The sequence below is a fragment of the Cebus imitator genome, unplaced genomic scaffold (genome assembly GCF_001604975.1).
Source record: "Cebus imitator isolate Cc_AM_T3 unplaced genomic scaffold, Cebus_imitator-1.0 Scaffold204, whole genome shotgun sequence".
Lineage (NCBI taxonomy): Eukaryota > Metazoa > Chordata > Mammalia > Primates > Cebidae > Cebus > Cebus imitator.
This window is the reverse complement of record NW_016107519.1, coordinates 2,097,203-2,119,754: the sequence shown is the minus strand read 5'-3', so window position 1 is coordinate 2,119,754 and position 22,552 is coordinate 2,097,203. Positions and strand designations below refer to the sequence as shown.

The window sequence follows — 22,552 nt, the reverse complement described above, 5'->3', positions numbered from 1 at the left end:
AAAAAAAAAAAAAAAAAAGATTTATAACAAGAGATCTAGTATTTGTATCAGTAGAGTCGGGGAAGGAGAGTTCAAAAGGAGAGGCAAAAATGAAAAAGCTCCGGATGGAATAATGCCTGAAAACTCCCCAAATCCCAAATTTGGCCATAAAAGTAAACCTATAGATTCAAGAAGGTGAGTGAACCACAAACAGAACCCAAAGAAATCTAAGCCAAGAATCTCCTAATTAACTTCTGGAAAGTAAGTGAAGAGAAAAGGTTGAAAGCGGTTGGAGAAAAACAGCACCGTAAAAATCATTAGAATGACAACAGAGTTTCTTTTTCTTGGGGGAGGGGGGATGGAGTCCAGCCTGACAACCTCCACCTCCTGGGTTCAAGCAATTCTCCTGCTTCAGCCTCCCGAGTAGCTGGGACTACAAGTGTGCGCCACCACACCCGGCTAATTTTTGTATTTTTAGTAGAGACGGGGTTTCACCATGTTGGCCAGGATGGTCTCAAACTCCTGAGCATGTGATCTGCCCGCCTTGGCCTCCCAAAGTGCTGGGATTACAGGCGTGAGCCACTGCACCCGGCTGACAACAGAGATTCTTGAGAAACCATGGAGAGCACGAGGAAGTGGCACAACATTTTTCAAGTGCTGAAAGAGAACCATCAGCATAGAATCCTGCAGCCAGTGGAAATACCTTTCAAGAAGGGAGGGGACATGAAGACATTTCAGGTGAAGGAAAGCTAAGAGAACCTGTTACCAATAGACCTCCCCTAAAAGAATGGCTAAAAGGAGGTTCTCTAAAAAGAAAGACAAAGATAACAAGAAACAGCCTTAGCACATCAGGAAGAAAAGAAAGAACATGATAAGCAAAATATAAATATCAGTAAATATGACAGACTTTCCTTCACTTGAGTTTCTCTAAATGTTTGATAGTCAAAATAAAAAATTATAACACTGATGTGTATTGAAAAAGAGCCACACTGCCATTTGAGTGGTTTTCAGTCCGGAACAGTAGCCTCCAATCATTTTGTACTTCTGAAGCATGATGGTTGGGTTTTCACACTGATGTGGGACATGCCTCTGTCAAACCTGGTTACACTGGCACATTACCCATCTGATGTGAACTTAGGAAAAAACTCACAGTAATCCACACGCATTTCATCCCAGTATCCAAAAAGATTTTTCTTTTCTAAGGTGAGTAAGCTCATTTTGTCCACTCTATGTAGGCTTCTGTTGGCAATGGAAAATTCTCTCGTAAAGGAAAAGCCTTTTTGCTGATGGAAAAAGATTTAACGAGGTTAATAATACCAGCATAAGGATCGCTTGAGCCCAGGAGTTCAAGACCAGCCTGGGCAACATAGGGAGACCCTGTCTCCAAACAAAAAATAAAAATATTAGGCAGGCATGGTGGTGCGCAGCTGTGGTCCCAGCTACCCAGCTAGTAGAGAGGCTGAGGTGGGAGGATCACTTGAGCCCAGAAGGTTGAGGCTGCAGTGAACCACGTTCATGCTACTGCACTGTAGTCTGAGTGACAGAGCAAGAACCAATCTCAAAAACAAAAACAAACAAACAAAAAACCCCGAAAAACAAAACAAAAACCCAGCATAGTACTACTTACAAATATTCACTTAATATCAAAGATTTTTTTGATGATGCTAAATTTTTTCAGTGGAAATAAAATACATCCTGAGTGTTTAAACTTGGTCATATCCGGAAGAAGTAGAATGAATTTGATAAACTCCATTTCAAAAATCTGCAACTGAAAAATGGTGTAGGCTACAGAGGATTCGTATGTTTTGGCTTCACGATTTGCAGGAGCACATGGCATGCGAGTGTGGGGAAAAGTTGGAAGAAATGTAGTGAGCGATTTATTGCCTCAGAAGTCTCCAATCACACCCAACAACGACCACAAATATGCTGCAGCCAGGTGGGGCTGTGCCCTCGATGCTCTGAGCAGAGTCTTTCTCTCACACGGAGGGAGTCTGTCCTCAGGAATCTGTTGTCTGGCTATGAGCTCATTTGGATAGTTCACTTTGGCTGGGCAGGGAGAGAAGATGGGGTGAGGAGATGGAAAGCTTTTAGGATTCTCTGAGGCAGGCCTTATGCATCAACACTAAAATAATACATACGATTAGGATCATTACTTTTTTCTTCTGGCTAACTAAGCACCACCGTTGCCTTGATTGCATCTCATAGTGATTATCTGTTGACTAAACTGTCTCCCACAGTGAACCACCAGTTCCACAAAGGCAGAGGCCACCCCAACCCTTGTCTGAACCCAAGCTCTCCTTCAGTAAGAGAAGTCAAGCCACTTTAAAAAAAAAAAAATTATTTATTTGTTTGTTTGTTTGTTTTGAGACCGAGTCTTGCTCTGCCACCAGGCTGGAGTGCAGTGACGCAATCTCAGCTCACTGCAACCTCCGCCTCGTGGGTTCAAGCAATTCTTCCGCCTCAGCCTCCCGAGTAGCTGGGACTACAGGCGCGTGCCACCACACCCGGCTAATTTTTGTATTTTTAGTAGAGATGGGGTTTCATCATGGCGAGGATGGTCTCGATCTCTTGACCTCATGATCCACCCACCTCGGCCTCCCAAAATGCTAGGATTACAGGCGTGAGCCACCGCACCTGGCCAAAAAAAATTATTTTTTACCAGCTTTGCTGTCATTAAACCCAAGCCTCCAGCATCACTCTCCTACAGTTTCCAGGATAATAACCAACACCAGCATTTAGAGGGCACTTGTTCTGTGCCACGCACTGCTTCAATGGATTCCAGCATTCACTCCTCCTAGAGTTCTGAGGAAGGTTCTACCGTTTCCCACGGTTCTTGTAGAGCCCTTTAGTCATTGGTTTCAGCTGTGGCTGGCCCCATCCTTCCTCATCAGAAACAAATGGAACAGCCCCCCCAGGAGGATGCTGAGGCTCAGAGACACTAAGCACGTTCTTCTAGGGGCACAGCTGGTTTGGCAGAACTATGCTGGCCCTCAGCAGACTTTCTGATGTGTCCTGCCATGACCACGCTGCTCGGCAGCCTGAGTCAAGGGAGCTTTTCAAATGTGAAACTCATCAAAACTCTTCCGCCTGGAGCCTGGAGCTGGGGCTCACGCCTGGAGTCCCAGCACTCTGGGAAGCCAACGTGGGAGGATCCCTGGAGTCCAGGAGTTCAAGACCAGCCTGGGGAAAATAGTGAGACCTTCTCTCTGCAAAAACCTTAAAAAATTAGCTGGGTGTGGTAGCGTGTGCCTGTGGTTCCAGCTACTTGGGAGGCGTAGGTGGGAGGATGGCTGGAGCCCAGGAGGTCCCCGGGACTGGGTGGTGACAGTAGAGCGGGTCCCATCCAGGACAGAGGGAGACTGGGCTGGATAGTTCTGTGCTCCGGCTCCCTCGGGCTTGCAGTGTGCCCAGGCCAGGTCCAGTCTGGGCTTCATTTGGTGTGGGCTCAGGATCACTACTTTTAAGGATATTCAAATGGATATTAACATACATAAAGATCTTCAATTTCATTCAAAATAAGAGAATTGCCAAAATTATATGGAGATCTTTCCCCTGGTCCATGGGCAAAGATGAAAAAGGTTGATCATATACATTGTGTGGCTGGCAAGTGGTAGGCAAACACTCCCGTGGAGCTATTTCTATTGGGGGTATATATTGGCACAATACCTGTGGTTGGGTCTAAGATTTTACCTTACCCACCTTTTTATCTTTTTTCTTTCTTTCTTTTTTTTGGAGACACAGTCTGGTTCTGTCACCCAGGCTGGAGTGCTGTGGTATGATCATGGCTCACTGCAACGTCTGCCTCCAGGGTTCAAGCGATTCTCCCACCTTGGCCCCCTGCGTAGTTGAAAGTACCAGCTTGCACCACCATCACCCGGCTAATTTTTGTATTTTTAGTAGAGACAGGGTTTCCCCATGTTGCCCAGGCTGGTCTCGAACACCCGGGTTCAGGGGATTCACCTGCCTCAGCCCACCAAGTGCTGGGATCACAGGCATGAGCCACAGCGCCCGGCCTTCCCTACTTTAACAAGCCAGTAAGTTAGCTTGTTCTTCAGTGGTCCCCAACCTTTTTGGCACCAGGGACCGGTTTTGTGGAAGACAGCTTTTCCATGGATGGGGACAGATGGTTTCAGGATGAAACTCTTCCGCCTCAGATCATCAGGCATTAGGTTCTCGTGAGTGTACAACCTAGATCCCTCATCTGTGCAGTTCACGATAGGGTTTGTGCTCTTATGGCAACCTAATGCCACTGCTGATCTGACAGGAGGTGGAACTCCGGCAGTAATGCTCCTCACCCGTGGCTCACCTCCTGCTTTGCAGCCCTGTTCCTAACAGGCCATGGAGCAGTACCAGTCAGCAGCCGGGGGCTTGGGGACCCCTGCTTTAAGGGATGCCGGACTAAGACAAGAGATTCCTGGATCAGAGACAAAGGACTTTATTTCCATAGCACAGCAAGCAGCATGATACATGTTTGCATGTTTCCCTTTGTTCCCAAGTCCCACGGGGGCAATGTGGAAGACCCAGATGGGTTCTGCTGAGGTGTTCTAAGCTTGGGGAATTTGTCTTTTTTTATATCAAGCAGCAAGCGAACTTACTCTTTGTCTTAGAGGGAGACATCGTCTTACCCTTTAAAGTTGCTCACTACAAATCCAGTCCTGAGGAATGGCTCAGATAAAGCCCAGTCAGGCCTTGCCTTCTTGGCACACTCAGCAACGTGTGCAGGTGGAAGCCAGGGAGGAGCTGCTCACATCTGCACAGGGCAATGTGGCAATGAACCTTGCAAATACGCTTTATTTTGACCTAACAATTGCACATCTAGAAATCTGTCCCACATAAGTACTTTCACATACACAAATGATGATGGTTATAAGACGTTATTTATTCTAGTATTGTTTATGATAGGAAACAATCAGAAACAAGTGAATGTCTATCCATATGGGACTGGTTTTATTATAATACCCTTATGTAGTAAGATTTAAAAAATTCTTTATGTGCTGATATAGAGTGCCAAGACACACTGTCAAGTGAAGAAAACAAATGCAGAAAAATATGCATAATGTTCTCCCGTTTCTGTAAGAGGCAAAAAGTATACATATATATCTTTCCTTGTACTGTGTCCTCAAACTTTCATTCCTCTAAGAATGCCCAGTATATTGTTATAATATCATTTGTTGTCTGTGGGGAGGTGAATGAATGACTAGAAATAAAGTAGGAGACTTTGTGTATCACTTTTATGTTTTTTTTTTTTTTTGAGACAGTCTTGCTCTGTTGCCCAGGCTGGAGTGCAGTGGCACAATCTCAGCCCACTGCAACCTCTGCCTCCTGGGTTCAAGTGATTCTCCTGTCTCAGCCTCCCGAGTAGCTGGGATTACAGGCATGCAAGGCATGCACACCACGACTGGCTAATTTGTTTGTATTTTTAGTAGAGATGCGGTTTTGCCATGTTGGTGAGGCTGGTCTCAAACTCCTGACCTCAGGTGATCCACCTACCTTGGCCTCCCAAAGTGGTAGGATTACAGGTGTGAGCCACTGCGCTGGACCTATTTTTTTTGAGACAGAGTCTTGCTCTGTCACCCAGGCTGGAGTGCAGTGGTGCAGTGTCAGCTCACTGCAACCTCTACCTCCCAAGTTTAAGCAATTCTCCCTGCCTCAGCCTCCCGAGTAGCTGGGATTACAGGTATGTGCCACCATGCCTGGCTAATTTTTGTATATTTAGTAGAGACAGGGTTTCACCATGTTGGCCAGGTTGGTCTCAAACTCCTGACCTGAGGTGATCTCCTTGCCTCAGCTTCCCAAAGTGCTGGGATTACAGACATGAGCCACCGCGCCCAGCCTCATCAACCATTTAAAATGAAAGGTCAGGAGCTATAACTGTCCTCTCAGTTTAATATATTATACCAGAGAATTAGCTCCTTTTCATGATTTGATCACCCACCATATTTATTTGATATCCCACTTAAGCCACTCAACAATCCCAATGAGGCATATTTTGTTCCCATTTTACATAAGTTGGTCACAGAACCACAGCCTGATTTGGTCTTTGTGCGCCTACCCGGAAAGCCTGTTTTTCCGCACCCCAAGCCATTCCTGAGACAGCCCTGTCTGTGCCGTGCAACCCTGGCTCATGTGTGTCACAGGGAAAGCATGGGGGAGCTAGAACATGCGGAGAGGCCAGGACTTACAAATTCCAGTAAGACACAACACCAACTACAGGATTTGGATTCAAAATTTTAATAATAAATTGTGCCAGGTGAAGCTTTTCAAAGGCAATGATATATCAATAAATAATAGTTAAACTGAGTTCCTGAGAAAGAACCTACCACATGAAAGTATGTCAGAGCGCTGTGAGTAACAACATGGCACGACTATAAAATAGCGAGAATACTGACAGTCACGACAGGCACAGCAGACTTCAGAGTATGCCACTCATACAAATGTAAACCAGTACATAGGAATCTTTGTTTTTTCAGTTCAGACACTGATAAAACTTGTAAGTGCTGTTGCCTAAATATATACTAAGTAATGGATACATTATGCTAAGAACTTCAAAGAAAAATATGTGGAATAATATAATGAAAATTATGATGCATCAGATTTTTTAAAAAGCAAAAAAGAATCGAACTTTTTATTCAAATATAAATCACTTTAAATAGGAATCATACTAATTTGAAATAAGGAATATTGTGTTTATCTGTGTATGTATGTACACACACACACATCTATACTTCTAAGAAAATATGTATGGCTTATTTTTTTATTCTGATGTCATTTTGAAGAATCTTTGCTTTTTTACAAAAGGTTAGAACTATGCATTGTTTAAACCAAGGTAAGATTTGACACTTCAAACACACTAAAAAAAAAAAAAAAAAAAGTGAGAGAATCATTAGATGACTCAGTTTCCTGATGGTAACAGAAGAAAACAGAAATAAGAACATTCACTGAACCTTTCTGTGTGGGCAGTCTGTCAGCAAAAGGTAAGTAGTAGGGCGGAGCTACGGCGTACCAGCCCTACCAAGAATGAACGAGCGTACGGACTACAGAAATGGACGTGTGTCAGTGATTCATTTCAATTTTTTTTTGGCATAGCTGAATTAATCCCTTTTGATGTATATAAGTTCAGTATATGACAAATGTTGCATTTTCCCCCCCCAAAGCATCCAGTCACACCCAAGACACACACACACAAATCACTTCTCAGTTACACATCTGCATTTCTTTAACAACACAGTAAAGAGATACAATCACAGCAAAGGGGTCACCCGCACAATACGTTATCAGCACATTGTCTAGAACACCTCATTTCAAGACACTCGGTAAAAACGTCTTCACAGGACCTGCTGTGAATGGCAAGATACGGTAATTTTATAATAGAAAAACTCTGCTCATGCAGTGCTCTCCACACACCAGACGTCGGAAATCACAGCCACATCATCACCTTGCTCACACTTCCTATTATACTAGAATATGCAAAAAGCCCCCCCCCAAAAAAAAAAAAAAGCAGCTTTTAACATTATATCACAATTTTGAAATGTGGGAAAAAATACAAAACAAAAACCATTGTGTGGATAAAATGGTCTCCGTGACATCGAGCAAGAGTGTTATCTTTTTTTTTACATTATTGCACAGAGATTTCTTATCAAATGTTCTTCAGTTTTATGTCTTTTCCTAAATGTGAATAAGTGCTATGGATAAAATACAAATGTAGAAAATAACAGCAGCATGATTTGTCAAAGTTAATCCCTATAATTTAGTAAGAAAAAATGGATATAAACAAAATAAGTGCTCTTTCTAACTGTACTACGTTTTTAAAAATATTGTTTTAATGCAGTGAAGGTCCTGACAAGCCAATCGAAAGCAACGCCGAGTCCTGTTTTCAAAAGTGTCTTGTTGTTTGGGTTTTCTTGGTGAAGACCAGAATTTCAAGTGAAGTAATCAGTGGACTAATTTAAAACAAAGCGGCCCTCGGCTTCCCTGTCGGCCAGTTAGGGCACCGGCTCCAGGACCCTGACCTGGGAGGCGGCGAGCGGTGGGGGTGCCCGGCCCCCGTCTACACGTACACGGGCTGGCAGCCTTCAGTCTGATCCACCAGATCAGAGGTTTCTAAATTTGAGTTCTCAGACTTCGAAGCTTCTGCCCCTGAAGGCTTTGGGCATCGAAAGGGGTAGCCATTGTCATCAAAGAACCTTCGGAAGGTGAACTCATAAAATGCGTGCTCAGGGTGCTTGTTACTGGGGGAGGTGAGTGTGTCCCAGGCCTTGGCGCTACCTTCGCTGGCATCATTCCAAGGGCTCTCTTCATCTACGGGGTCGAAATTCGAGGTGTCCATGGGGTGGCTGATGGTGGGAACGTAGGGGGCTGGCTGCTTCCGGATGTCACTGGAGAAGTCGACAGTGCTGAAGAAGGGGTGGGCCTTCAGGTCATCGGCCCCATTCCGCCCCAGGCGGTGGTCTGCAGAGCAGCACAGCTTGGTGATGAGGTCCCTGGCCTCAGGGCTCAGCTTTACCTGGGCTGGAATGTGGAGTGTGTTCTCCCAGTTTATCACCTGAGGAACCAACAGAACCAACATGTTAGCTTCCCCTCACATCCCAGGCAGTTCTGGGACAGAATGTGATGATGTGACTTTCAAATAAGTTTAGTTTCACAACAGGAGAGGAGTTAGAATATACACAGAAGCAGCAGTTGTTGATCTCAGCAGTCTTAAAAAGTCAGAGTCATTATAGTGGGTGGCTCACAACCTGAGGCCGGGATGACCAGTAAAACACAGACGAAAAGATACAGATTGTCTTCTGTTGGAAATACTGTTTAGCCAAAGAATTTTGTGCTTTCCACAAATATGAAGAGAATGATGATCTATGAGTTATTTCTTTATGGCAATGGATTTCTGTCAAACCATTATGGCCGTCATTCAAATACTTATTGTGGTCAAAAAATGGCCCATTGGGGTTTTGGGGAAAAAAAAAAAGAAAAAGAAATCTCATAGAGAAGAATAAAGCTGACTGACCCCATGTGATCTTATGTGCTCAACTGCACAAACCATCCATCTGTCCATCTGGACGTTTAGTAAATGTACTTGTCGGCCAGGCACGGTGGCTCACGCCAGTAATCCCAGCACTTTAGAAGGCCGAGGCGGGCAGATCATGAGGTCAAGACATCAAGACCATCCTGGCCAACATGGTGAAACCCCCATCTCTATTAAAATACAAAAACTAGCTGGGCGTGGTGGTGTGCACCTGTAGTCCAGCTACTCAGGAGGCTGAGGCAGGAGATCGCTTGAATCCGGGAGGCAGAGGTTGCAGTGAGCTGAGATCACGCCACTGCACTCCAGCCTGGCAACAGAGCGACACTGTCTCAAAAAAAGAAAAAAAGCACTTGTTGTAGAGCTGTGTCTACTGTGAAGACAAATCCTAGGGGACTTCTCTACTGTTTACACTTAGAATCAGGAGGAAACAAGGCCAACCTGACTGGCTACCAGCTGGGGTGATGGGACAGTAGATAAGGCATAGCAGTAGATTGTCTGTATGCGTGGGTGGGAGGCTTGGTTTGAACCTAAGTAGTTGTTTTCTTTCTTTTTTTTTTTTTTGAGATGGAGTCTCGCTCTGTCACCCAGGCTAGAGTGCAGTGGCATGATCCCAGCTCACTGCAAACTCTGCCTCCAGGGTTCAAACGATTCTCCTGCCTCAGTTTCTAGAGTAGCCGGGATTATAGACATCTGCCACCATGCCTGGCTAATTTTTTGTATTTTTAGTAGAGATGGGGTTTCACTATGTTGGCCAGGCTGGTCTCGAACTCCTGACCTTGTGATCTGCTCACCTAGGCCTCCCAAAGTGCTGGGATTACAGGTGTGAGCCACTGTGCCCGGCCCCTAAGTAGTTGTTGAAAACTGTAGCGCTCCTAGAAGAAAACACAGAGTGAAATCTTCATGACATTGGGTTTGGCACTGATTTCTTGAACATGCCACCAAAAGCACAGGGAATAAAAGAAAAAATAAACTGGACTTCATAAAAATTTAAAACTTTTGTGCATCAAAGGTCATTATAGACAGTGAACAGGCAACCCACAAAATGGGAGAACAGGTTTCAAAGCATGTATCTGAAAAGGAGTTAGTATCCAGAGTACATACAGAACTCCTACAACTCAACACAATAACAAAACCATGTAACTTGATTTAAAAAGAGTAATTAACTTGAAGAGGTATTTCCAAAGAAATACAAATGACCAGTAAGGACATGAAAATATGCTCAATATGATTAATCCCAAGGGAAATACAACTCAAAACCACAATGAGATACCACCTCACATCTCCTAGGATGGCTACTATTTAAAAAAACACAAACAGGAAAATACTTATTGAGGATTTAGGGAAACTGGAACACTCGGCCACTGTTGGTAGGAATGTCAAATGGTGCAGCCACTATGGCAAACAGTTTGGCAGTTCCTCAGAAAGTTAAACACGGAACAACCATATAATCCAGCAATCCTACTTTCTGGTTTATATCCAAAAGAACCGAAGCAGAGACTCATATAGTGGAATATTATTCCACCTTAGAAAGGAAGCTACATGCGTGAACCCTGAGGACTTTACGATAAGCGAAATAAACTAGACACAAAAAGACAAATACCGCATGATTCCACTTACAAGAAGTGCCGAGGCCGGGCACAGTGGCTCATGCCTGTAATCCCAACACTTTGGGAGACCAAGGTGGGAGGATCACTTGAGGTCAGGAGTTCGAGACCAGCCTGAGCAACAGGATGAAACCCCATCTCTATTAAAATACAAAAATTAGCCAGTGTCGTGGCAGGCACCTGTAATCCCAGCTGCTGGGGAGGCTGGGCATGAGAATTACTTGAACCCAGGAGGCAAAGATTGCAGTAAGCCCAGATTGCACCATTGCAATACAGCCTGAGATACACAGCAAAATCCTGTCTTAAAAAAAAAGAATTCCTGAGCATAGACAGCCAAACTCACAGAGATAGGAAGCAGAAGAGAGGTGAGCAGGCGCTGGAAAGGGGAATGGGGAATTTCTGTTTAATGGGTTTGGGATGATTAAAACATTTGGAAATAAAGAGTGGTGATGGTTGCACAGTGCTGTGAATATACTTAATGCCACTAAATCATACACTCAAAAATAATTAAAAGGTTAAATTTTATGTTACGTATATTTTACCAGAATAAAAAATCTGAATTATCATCATGTGGGCAATTTACTGAGTGGCTCTGCAATTCAATTAGGGTGCACACAATGCCAGATTCCACTTTACTGTTCCTAGGGTGAAACTAAGCCTTACTTTAGGGTTTTTCTTTCTTTTGAGATGGAGTCTCGCACTATCGCCTGGGCGGGAATGTAGTAGTGCGATCTTGGCTCATTGCAACCTCTGCCTCCCAGGTTCAAGAGATTCTCCTGCCTCAGCCTTCTGAGTTGCCTGCCGCCATGCCTGGCTAATTTTTAGTATTTTCAGTAAAGATGAAGATTTATTACGTTGGCCTGGCTGGTCTTGATCTCCTGACCTCGTGATCTGCCCACCTCGACCTCCTAAGGTGCAGGGATTACTGGCATGAGCCGCAGTGCCCAGTCTTACTTTAGGGTTTTTCTAACTAAAGTTATTAATTTAGGATCCCTAGTGGTCATGTCTATGAGGCAATGTGAAAACTCCTAGGATTGTGTGTCAGTTGATATGTCCACTGAAGACTGGAGATTCTTTTTTTTCTCTCTCTTTTTTTTTTTTTTTTTGAGATAGCATCTCACTCTGAAGACTGCAGATTCTTTTCTTTTCCCGGAGTGCAGTGGCACGATCTTGGCTCACTGCAGCCTCCACCTCCCAGATTCAAGCAATTCTCCTGCCTTAGCCTCCCGAGTAGCTGGGACTACAGGCACGCACCACCACACGAGGCTAATTCTTGTATTTTTAGTAAAGACGGGGTTTCAACATGTTGCTCAGGCTAGTCTCAAACTCCTGACCTCGTGATCTGCCCGCCTTGCCCTCCCAAAGTGCTGGGATTACAGGCGTGAGCCACTGTACCCAGCCAGACTGCAGATTCTTAATTCCAATTCTCAATTCAATCCTTAGTAACTCATTTCTGAAAGCAAATGGCTGTCATTTAAAAACCAATAATTTGGTCTCAAATGATTGACAGAATAATTATTTAACTACTTCGAATGAATACTAAAAATATGCACAAGTAGCCTGACTACAAAGCTGACAGTTTGTAAAAACAATGATATAATATCCAAATAAACAAACATTTCTTTACATATACAGCTGACCCTTGAACGACACTGTCTGAGGGTCACATACACTCGAATTTTCTTCCACCTTTGCCACCCTGAGACAACAAGGCCAACCCCTCTGCTTCCTCAGCCCACACCACTGAAGACAAAGATGGAGACCTTTATGATGATCTACTTTCAATTATGAAAATAGTAAACCTATTTTCTCTTATGTTTTTTTTTTTAAGACAGAGTCTTACTCTGTCACCCAGGCTAGAGGGCAGTGGCACAATTTCGGCTCACTGCAACCTCTGCCTTCCAGGTTCAAGCGATTCTCCTGCTTCAGCCTCCCAAGCAGCTGGGATTACAGGCATGCACCACCGTGCCGGGTTAATTTTTTGTATTTTAGGTAGAGACGGGTTTTGCCATGTTGCCCAGGCTGGTCTCAAACTCCTGACCTCAGGTGATCTGTCCACCTTGGCCTCCCAAAGTGGTGGGATTACATCAGCATTTTCTTTTCTCTAGCTTGCTTTATTTTACAAATACAGGATCTAACACATATAACGTACAAAATATGTGTTCATTGACTGTTACTGATAAGGCTTCCAGTTAACAGGCTATCGTAGTTTTTGGGGAGCTGAAAGTTATATGCAGATTTTTGACCGTGCAGGGGGATTGGCACCCCAACACCCTTGTAGCTGAGGGGTGGAGTTCCTGGAGTTTAGTGTGTTCTCTGCAGGGCAGGCATAGGTGCAGGAGACAGTGCAGCACACCTTTGCTGATCCTCACTTTCTTGCCTGGAAATAACAAGGCGGCAGATGGCCAAGGCTTTAAAAGAATTTCTGATATTAAAATGGGTCCAGGCCAGGCGCAGTGGCTCATGTCTGCAATCCCAGCACTTTGGGAGGCCAAGGCAGGTGGATCACCTGAGGTCAGGAGTTTAAGACCAGTCTGGCCAATGTGGTGAAACCCCATTTCTATTAAAAATCCAAAAATTAACCGGGCGTGGTGGCACACGCCTGTAGTCCCAGCTATTTAGAAGGCTAAGGCACGAGAATTGCTTGAACCTGGGAGGCGGAGGCTGCAGTGAGGCAGCATCACACCACCGCACTCCAGACTGGGCGATGATGACAGAGCGAGACTCCATCTCAAAAAAATAAAAATAAAAAAAGGCTGAGCGAGGTGGCTCATGCCTGTAATCCCAGCACTCTGGGAGGTCGAGGCGGGTGGATCACGAGGTCAGGAGATCGAGACCATCCAGGCTAACAACGTGAAACCCCGTCTCTACTAAAACCACAAAAAATTAGTCAGGCATGGTGATAGGTGTCTGTAGTTCCAGGTACTTGGAAGGCTGAAGCAGGAGAATCCCCTGAACCAGGGAAGCGGAGGTTGCAGTGAGCTGAGATTGCGCCACTGCACTCCCTCTCGCCTGGGTGACAGTGAGGCTCTAAGAAGAAAAAAAAAGGGTCCAATTCCATAGCATTGCTTATCAAAATAGAAAATTTGACAATGGTAATCTAAAAAATAATAAGATTAGTTTTAAAAATGCCATCATATACAATCGCCATTCCTACCCTACTCAGAATAAGAGGGCAAATGCTGACCAAAGATTCATGGGTGCATAAGAAAAGCAGGTGTCTGCTATGCGCGATTCCTCTCACATTACCTTCAGCTGGGTTTCTGTGGGAGTGGGTGCCAAAAAGGGCGGTTGCCCCACCAGCATCTCGAAGAGAATCACTCCAACACTCCACCAGTCACAGAGCTGAGTGTACCCTGCAAGACAAAGTTCACTCAATCCCTAGGCAGGCACAAATTCTCCGCTGAGGTGACTTTCATAAGATGCTGAACATATGGATTTCCTGTTAAGTGGGAAAGTGCACTGAAGCATCGCACTGTGTGGAAGATGGAGCTATGCGAATGGGTGGCTGGGTGGCAGCCATGACCACTTATCCACTTATGTTTTCATACTTTTAATCACTGTCATAAGAAAATACTCTCTTTTTTTTTTTTTTTGAGAGGGAGTCTCACTCTGTCCCCAGGCTGGAGTGCAGTGGTCAATATCAGCTCACTGCAGTCTCCACCTCCTGGGTTCTGGCGATTCTCCTGCCTCAGCCTCCTGAGTAGCTGGGACTACAGGCAAGCACCACCACGCCCGGCTGATTTTTGTATTTTTTAGTAGAGACAGGGTTTCACTATGTTGGCCAGGCTGGTCTCGAATTCCTGACCTCAAATGATCTACCTGCCTTGGCCTCCCAAAGTGCTGGGATTATAGGCATGAGCCAACATGCCTGACCTGAAAATATTTTTTAATTTAGAAACATTATTTTTATTGTTAGCAACTAGTTACTAGCCAGAATTTTATGTTCTTAAAGATCACACACAGAGGCACCAATTAAAATAATAGAAACCAAAAAACATAAAGTACTATAACCTGGAAATAGTTAGGTGAGGGTCCAGGGGGTGCTTTCTGGGGGGGCTTCTGAGTCAGTTTTGGATGAAGCTGAAGGATATGGAGATGGGGAGGAGGTGGGGAAAAGCACCGGACAATTCACAGTAAGCCAAGCACGCTCCCTGTGCGAGGCCCCCATGGAGCCCGGCCTTCCTCACTGGGATCCCAGCTCTGCTGGGTCAGGGCTGGCCTCTGGGAGGTGAGGCTAGGCTTATTTACTTTTCATTTTCTCCCACTTTTGCTTCAGAGCCTCATGTCCCATCAAGCCAGGCTCATCTCGATGTCACCTAATCCTTGCTAAGTGTAAACTGGGATGTTAACAGGTCAGTCTGGGGGTGCCTGCGGCTGCATGTGCCAGGGGAGCCCCCTCAGGCCCCTCTGTTATCTCTCTGTCCCATCCCTTCCTGTCTGAGTTTGGCACCAGAGGCTGCAAAAACCCCAAGCAATGGTTCCTTGGGAATCCTGCACGTGGCAGGGGGAAGTAGACCTTCACTGGGCACCAGCGTTATTCACAGCCTCTCAAGGTCATTTTTGCTGTCTGTGGTCTGAGTAGTTAAGTAACTTGCACTGGATTACCACAGCTAGCAAAGAAAACCAGACTTGAACTGGGTCTGGCTGGCTCCAAAGACTTCAAACAACAAAGCCGCCTGTCTCTGGATTAATTACACAGAATCAGGTCAACACCCCACCGTCACTGTGGACCATGCAGGATGACGAAGGATTCCTCATGTCCTGAACCAATGCTGTGTTTGACAGAATGGAACACCCATCCAGGAGACACATTTTATAAGCACTAGACATTTCATACAACTGGTACCTGCCAATTTTGCTTGTGGTCTAGCAGGGAGAATGAGAGGAAAAGGATCTTCAAACGCTGTCACATGAGCACCCAGCTGCACACAGCACAACTCAGCCAGGAGCCTGGGCCAGGAGAATTGAAAGCTAGAGCCCAGAAATGTGTGGTCTGGGCAGACTGAGCAGAGGTCCTGTGGCCCTCAGAGTAGTTTCCATCATTCACGGTGAAAATCAGTGCTGGAATCATTCCCTTGGGTCTAGATAGAGCCTTAGGGTCAGTGGACACTGGCCTAATGGTGCATGTCTTCCAACCCCCTGAAGCAAGGGCACTTCCAGGACAGAAGTGTGGCTTTTAAGTTGGGGAAATAAGTAGTTTTCAGGCTTCCATGAGGACAAAAGTATGACTGGAAGCATTAGGCCCTTGGAAAGCTAGAGCTGGGAGACTCGGCTCACGAGTCTGTAGGGAAGGAGACCTCCCATGGGGTGGCTGGCTGTGGCACGCATACCTTTGCGGAGGAGCACCTCAGGCGCGATGTAGTTTGGGGTCCCCACGAGGGAATGTGCCAGGCATCTCTGGTGCTGCTTCCGTGCCCTCTGCTCCAGGGTCTTTAGCCTGTCCCCACACCGACAGTTAGACACGTCGTCCCAGAGGTCGCTGGGCTCCATGCTGTCCTGTCTGGCGTGGTTCCCTTCACCCAGGAATCAGGGGTGGTGAAAGAAGAGAACAAAACATAAAGTGAATTTTCACTCTTCAATACCTCAACAAATCCACAGCTTAAAACAGAAAAGTCATTCCAATTAGCTCCTGACACATCAGGACAGAGAATCCCCCAAGCTGCTCTGTAGAGGGGGCCTGCTGTTCCTACTTCAGAGACACACGTGGTGAGGTCAGCGCTGGCACTGAGGCAGAAACGACGCCGAGGAATCACAGGGAACCACGCACCGTGCTGAGCTGGCAGGGAGGAACTGCAGGCAGGAAAGGCTGGAAGGGCTGCCGGGACAGCACCCCCAGCACTCAGGCCACAATCAAAAGGTAACATCTGCCTGACACACATTTTACAAAGAGCATGGAAACCTTAGGAAGATTTAAACAACATGAACAGAGGTGACTTCAATGCCAAAAAATAGGAGTGAAGTAAATGATTTAGAGTTGGATTTGAGATAGGAAAAAAAAAAAAGACTAAGTGATGATATTCAAATAAATATTTCAAGAATCTGAGCCACAAAGATAATGACCAGCTGTTTTTGGCTTTTCCAAATGGCAGAATTACAGGAAATGAAGTTAAATGATAAACGCTACACAGATTCAGGTTAGCTATAAAAGAGGACTCCTTGGGAGGCTGTGGATCTTATCTTTTCATGTATGTATGTATGTATGTATGTATGTATTTATTTGAGACAGCATTTCACTCCTGTTGCCCAGGCTGAAGGGCAATGGCATGATCTCGGCTCACCGCAATCTCCGCCTTCCAGGTTCAGGCAGTTCTCCTGCCTCAGCCTCCTAAGGCATGCGCCTCCACACTTGGGTAATTTTGTATTTTTAGTACAGACAGGGTTTCTCTGTGTTGGTCAAGCTAGTCTTGAACTCCCGACCTCAGGTGATCTGCCTGCCTCGGCCTATGAAAGTTCTGGGATTATAGGTGTGAGCCACCAGGCCCAGCTGAATGTTTTATTTTTTAAGGCTTCCTTTAATGAGGCAGGTGATGGTTCCCACAAAGGCTCTGTGACACCTTGTAGCCTATTGTCTTAAAAATACAGTAGGCCGGCACAGCGACCGAGGTGGGCAGATCACCTGAGGTCAGGAGTTCGAGAACAGCCCGACCAACATGGGAGAAACACCATCTCTACTAAAAATAAAAAGATCAGCCTGGCATGGTGGCCTATACCTGTAATCCCAGCTACTTGGGAGGCTGAGGCAGGAGAATCACTTGAACCCAGGAGGTGGAGGTTGCAGTGAGCCGAGATAGTGCCACTGCACTCCAGCCTGGGCAACAAGAGCGATACTCTATCTCAAAAAAAAACAAAAAAAGGAAACCTGAAATCTACTAACTTAAAAAAATGCATATATCATACTATTCCTTTGGGAAGGGAAGGACGTCACACCAAATTATAAAATAGTGGAGTGACAGATAATTTCGAAATGACTAGGAGCTATCAGCATGGGAAATTTAGTTGCCTGCGATGGATTAGTGACACCTACATGTAGGAAGTGCATGTGGCACGCTTAAGACAATACCTTTCTGGTAATATTTGGAATTGTGAGTCCACCTGAACCCAGTGCAGAGGCCGAAATCTGTGAGTTTAATGTGACCATCCAGATCTATCAAAATGTTGTCAGGCTTGATGTCCCGGTGGATGAAGCCCATCTTGTGGACACTCTCAATGGCCAAAGTCAGCTCTGCGATGTAGAACCGGGCCAGGTGCTCAGGGAAGACCTCCATCCGGATCAGCAGGCTCATCATATCCCCGCCAGGGATGTAGTCCATCACGAAGTACAGGCTGTCTTTGTCTTGGAAGGAGTAGTAGAGCTTCACTACCCACTCGTTGTCTGCCTCAGCCAGGATGTCCCTCTCGGCCTTGACGTGGGCCACCTGATTACGATTCAGGACGTCCTTCTTCCTCAGGGTCTTCATGGCGTACAGCGCATGAGTGTCCACCTTACAAGCAAGGCACACTTCTCCAAAGGCTCCGATCCCCAGGGTTTTGATTTTCACAAACATAGACTTGTCCATCTTGGCCCTCTTTAGCCTGTTGTAATTAGACTCTTTCTGGTAGAGGATCTTCCGCATCTGTTCCTGCTCAGCTTCACAGAGTCCAGCCTGTGTAGAAGGCAAAGAAGAAGGAAGATTCATATTAGAGAAGTCCCATGATAACAAATGACTGGGACGGGGATGTCCTGGAACTGACAGGAAACAAACTCATTTTATAGAAAGGCGAACAGAGAAATATGGGTCTCATGTACTACAAAGAAAGGTAACGATTGGTTTTGTTTTGTTTTCGAGATGGCGTCTTACTCTGTTGCCCAGGCTGGAGTGCAGTGGCATAATCTTAGCTTACTGCATTCTCTCCCTCCCAGGTTCCGGTGATTTGCCTGTCTCAGCCTCCCAAGTAGCTGGGACTATATATATGCGCACACCACCACACCCGGCTAATTTTTTTTTTTTTTTGAGATGGAGTCTCTCCGTCACCCAGGCTGGAATGCAATAGTGTGACCTTGGCTCACTGCAACCTCTGCCTCCCAGGTTCAAGCGATTCTCCTGCCTCAGTCTCTGGAGTAGCTGGGATTACAGGCGCCTACCACCATGCCTGGCTAAGTTTTTGTATCTTTACTACAGACAGGGTTTCACCATGCTAGCTGGCTGGTCTCGAACTCCTGATCTTGAGATACGCCTGCCTCAGCCTCCCAAAGAACTGGGATTACATGGGTGAGCCACTGTGGCTGGCCTAATTTTTGTATTTTTCGTACAGACGAAAAATACAAAATTGGGTTTCACCATGTTGGCCAGGCTGGTCTCAAATTCCTGACCTTAGGTGGTCCCCTGACCTTGGCCTTCCAAAATGTGAGGATTACAGGCATGAGCCACCTTGCCCAGCCAGCTTTGTTTTTTGTTTATATCCATATACAGACACGAATCTGGAATCAAAAGACAAAAAAGAGAGTTCTTTCTCTAGGAGACTTTAGGCTCTAAAAACGAAGGAAAACTTCTATTAACAAAAATCCGTGGGAAAGGGGACCACAGCATTCCTAGAACTCCAGGAGCCATCTAATCTTTCAGCAGCTCGGGGAAAATGGGAAAGCAGGAGGAAAAGCCGATGATCAGCATAACAAATCAGGAGCATACATTCGATGGACTTGTATGTGGGGAGAGATAGGGTCTAGTCGCATTCTTCTGCCTATGGATATCTGGATGTCTGTACACTAATAATAAATCTCATTTACGATAGCTATAAAAAAATCTAGGAGTAAATTTAACCAAAAAGTGAAAGAGCTCTACAAGGAGAACTACAAAACACTGATGAAAGAAACTGAAGAGGACACAAACAAATGAAAAGAGATTCCATATTCACTGATAGAAAGATTTAATATTGTTAAAATGACCATATTACCCAGAGCAATCTACCAATTAAATGCAATCCCTATCAAAATGCCAATGACATTTTTCACATTAATAGAAAAAACAATACACAGGGAGCCCAAATAGTCAAGCAATCCTAGGCAAAAAGAACAAAGTTGTTACCTGACTTCAAAATATATTATAAGCCTAGAGTAACCAAAACTGCATGGTATTGTTATGAAAACAGACACAAAGACCCATGGAACAGAACAGAGAACCCAGAAATAAGTCCATGTATTTACAGCCACCTGAGTTTTGTAGAAGTGCCAAGAATGTACATTGAGGAAAAGACACCCTCTTCAATACATGCTGGGAAAACTAGATTATCCATATGCAGAAGAATGAAACTAGACCCCAATCTCTCACCATATAGGCAAATCAACTTAAAATAGATTAAAGACCTAGAAATAAGACCAGAGGCTATGAAACTATGAAATCCCATGACACTGGTCTTAGCAAAGATTTTATTGCTAAAATTTCAAAAGCACAGGCAAAAAAACCCAAAAATAGACACACAGGACTATATTAAGCTAAAAAGCTTCTGTAGAGCAAAGGAAACAACAGAGTAAAGAGGATACCTTTGTTGAACAGGAGAAAATATTCACAAACTATTCATCTGACAAAAGACTACTATTCAGAATATACAAGGAACTCAACTCAACAGCAAAAAAATACCAAATAATCCCATTAAAAAGTGAGCCAAAAGGCCAGGAACAGTGGCTCACGCTTGTAATCCCAGCACTTTGGGAGGCTGAGGCAGGTGGGCGGATCACTTGAGGTCAGGAGTTTGAGAGCAGCCAACCCAACATGGTGAAACCCCCTCTCTACTAAAAATATAAAAATTAGCTGACCATGGTGTTGCATGCCTGTAGTCCCAGCTCTGCAGGAGAATTGCTTGAACCCAGGAGGCAGAGGTTGCACTGAGCGGATGTGGCACCACTGCCCTCCAGCTTGGGCAACAGAGGGAGACTGTCTTAATTTAAAAAAAAAAAAAAAGTGAGAAAATGACCTGAATAGACACTTGTCAAAATAAGACACACAAATGGCTAAGAGGTACATGGAAAGATGCTCCACTAACCATCAGGGAAATGCAAATCAAAAGCATAATGAGATAATTTCTCCCCAGTTAGAATGACTATTACCAAAAAGAAGGAGAAAAAAAAGATGCTGGTGGACTTATCAATAAACTAAAAATAGAATTATCATAAAATCTGCCAATCTCACTACTGGGTATTTATTTTATTTTATTTTATTTTTTTTTTTGAGAAGGAGTTTCACTCTTGTTGCCCAGGCTGGAGTGCAGTGGCACAATCTCAGCTCACTGCAACCTCAGCCTCCTGGGTTCAAGCGATTATCCTGTCTCAGCCTCCCGAGTAGCTGGGATTATAGGTGCAGGCCACCATGCCAGGCTGATCTTTGTATTTTTAGTAGAGATGGGGTTTCATCATATTGGTCAGGCTGTTCTCGAACTTCTGACCTCAGGTGATCTGCCCCTCAGGCTCCCAAAGTGCTGGGATTACAGGCGTGAGTCACTGCGCCCAGCCACTACTGGGCATTTATCTAAAGAAAAGGAAATCAGCATTATCAAAGGGATACCTGCACCCCATGTTTACTGGAGCACTATTCACAACGGCAAAAATATGGAATCAACTTAAATGTCCATCAACAGATGAATGGATAAAGAAAATGTGGGCTATGTGCACCATGGGATGCTATTTAGCCATAAAAAAGAATGAAATCCTGTCACTTGCGGCAACATGAATGGAACTGGAGGTCATTATGTTCAGTAAAAAAGGCTAGGAACAGAAAGTTCTGTAAGAACACCACATGTTGCTATCCAAATGTCACATATTGTGCCATTAAAAAAAAAAAAAAAGAACACCACACATTTTTACTGATATGTGGGAGCTAAGAGAGTTGATCTCATGGAGGTAGAGAGTAGAATGACAGTTACCATATGTGGGAAAGGTGTGTGTGTTGAGGGGAGATGGGAGGGTAACTGGTGCAAACATACAGCTGGATATTAAGAACACGTGACTATGGTTTGTAAAAATGTATTGTATATTTCAATAGCTAGAAGAGAGAACTCAAAATGTTTCCAACACAGAAATGATAAATACACCAGGGCAATGGATACCCTAAATACCTTGCCTTGATCATTACATATCCTATGCAGGTAACAAAATATCGCATGTACCCCACAAAGATACAAATACTATGTATAAATAAAAAATAAACATGTATAAATGAAAGATATATCTTTAAAAAGTCAATGAATATGGGACATTGGAAAGAACACAAATCTGGTTTTTAGGCTTTGGAATTATTGGCTCTGTGTGATTTAAATTTGTTACATTTTAATTTACATAATTTCATTAATAATTACCTTCTCCAGCACTTTAGCGTCAACTAAGGTATATTTAAATCATTAGTTACTAATTAAACATTTAAAAGAATGGATCACTACTAGATATATTTTTCTTCCCAAATCCCACAATATCAATTTATAAAACCTCAAGCTTTGTTTCTACTCATTCAGAATGTTCTATTATTAATCAATGATGAATTCTGTTACCTAAGGACATGCCCTAAAACTCAATTTGCTCACTTACCTACAGTGTAATTGTAGATTAACTACATTAGGCTGGCTACATTATGCACAGCTATCTATGATTCTTCTGAAGAGTCAAGGGAAAAGGGAAAGGGAGATCACACCATTTGCAACTTCTCCAAGTTGCTGGCCCCAGAACCAGACTGTCGCCCATTGTTAGCTGTGATGATGATAAGGGATATACAGTACAAACAGAAAAGGGATTGTGCATGCTTTCTATTACCAGTAAACGGAAGAGCTGGGAGCAAACAGTAAGAGGAAGTGAGAAATTACTTTGGCCATTTCTTGCTCCAGCTGCAGCCTCCGGTTGACCTTCTGCTGGTAGGTTTTGATGACATTCTCCACGTGCTGCTCCATGAAGAACTTAAAGGCGTATGGCGAGTAGCTCTTGATGCGT

The 22,552-nt window shown here is 44.5% G+C and overlaps 1 protein-coding gene and 1 non-coding gene across 2 annotated transcripts in view; one reads left to right on the top strand and one right to left on the bottom strand.

Moving 5' to 3' along the window:
- Nucleotides 1–1,009: 1,009 nt before the first annotated feature.
- LOC119474047 lies at nucleotides 1,010–1,108 on the top strand. Its single transcript, XR_005203347.1, has one exon. It is a non-coding gene; the product is annotated as a small nucleolar RNA U13 (small nucleolar RNA).
- A 5,086-nt stretch (nucleotides 1,109–6,194) lies between these two features.
- Nucleotides 6,195–22,552, bottom strand: part of LATS2 (large tumor suppressor kinase 2) — a 94,528-nt gene continuing 78,170 nt past the window's right edge. Inside the window, 5 exon segments of the mRNA XM_017548176.2 lie at nucleotides 6,195–8,521; nucleotides 13,852–13,958; nucleotides 15,936–16,118; nucleotides 17,666–18,248; nucleotides 22,429–22,552. Of these exon segments, the coding sequence (XP_017403665.1) occupies nucleotides 8,027–8,521; nucleotides 13,852–13,958; nucleotides 15,936–16,118; nucleotides 17,666–18,248; nucleotides 22,429–22,552 (1,492 nt within the window). The 3' untranslated portion in view covers nucleotides 6,195–8,026.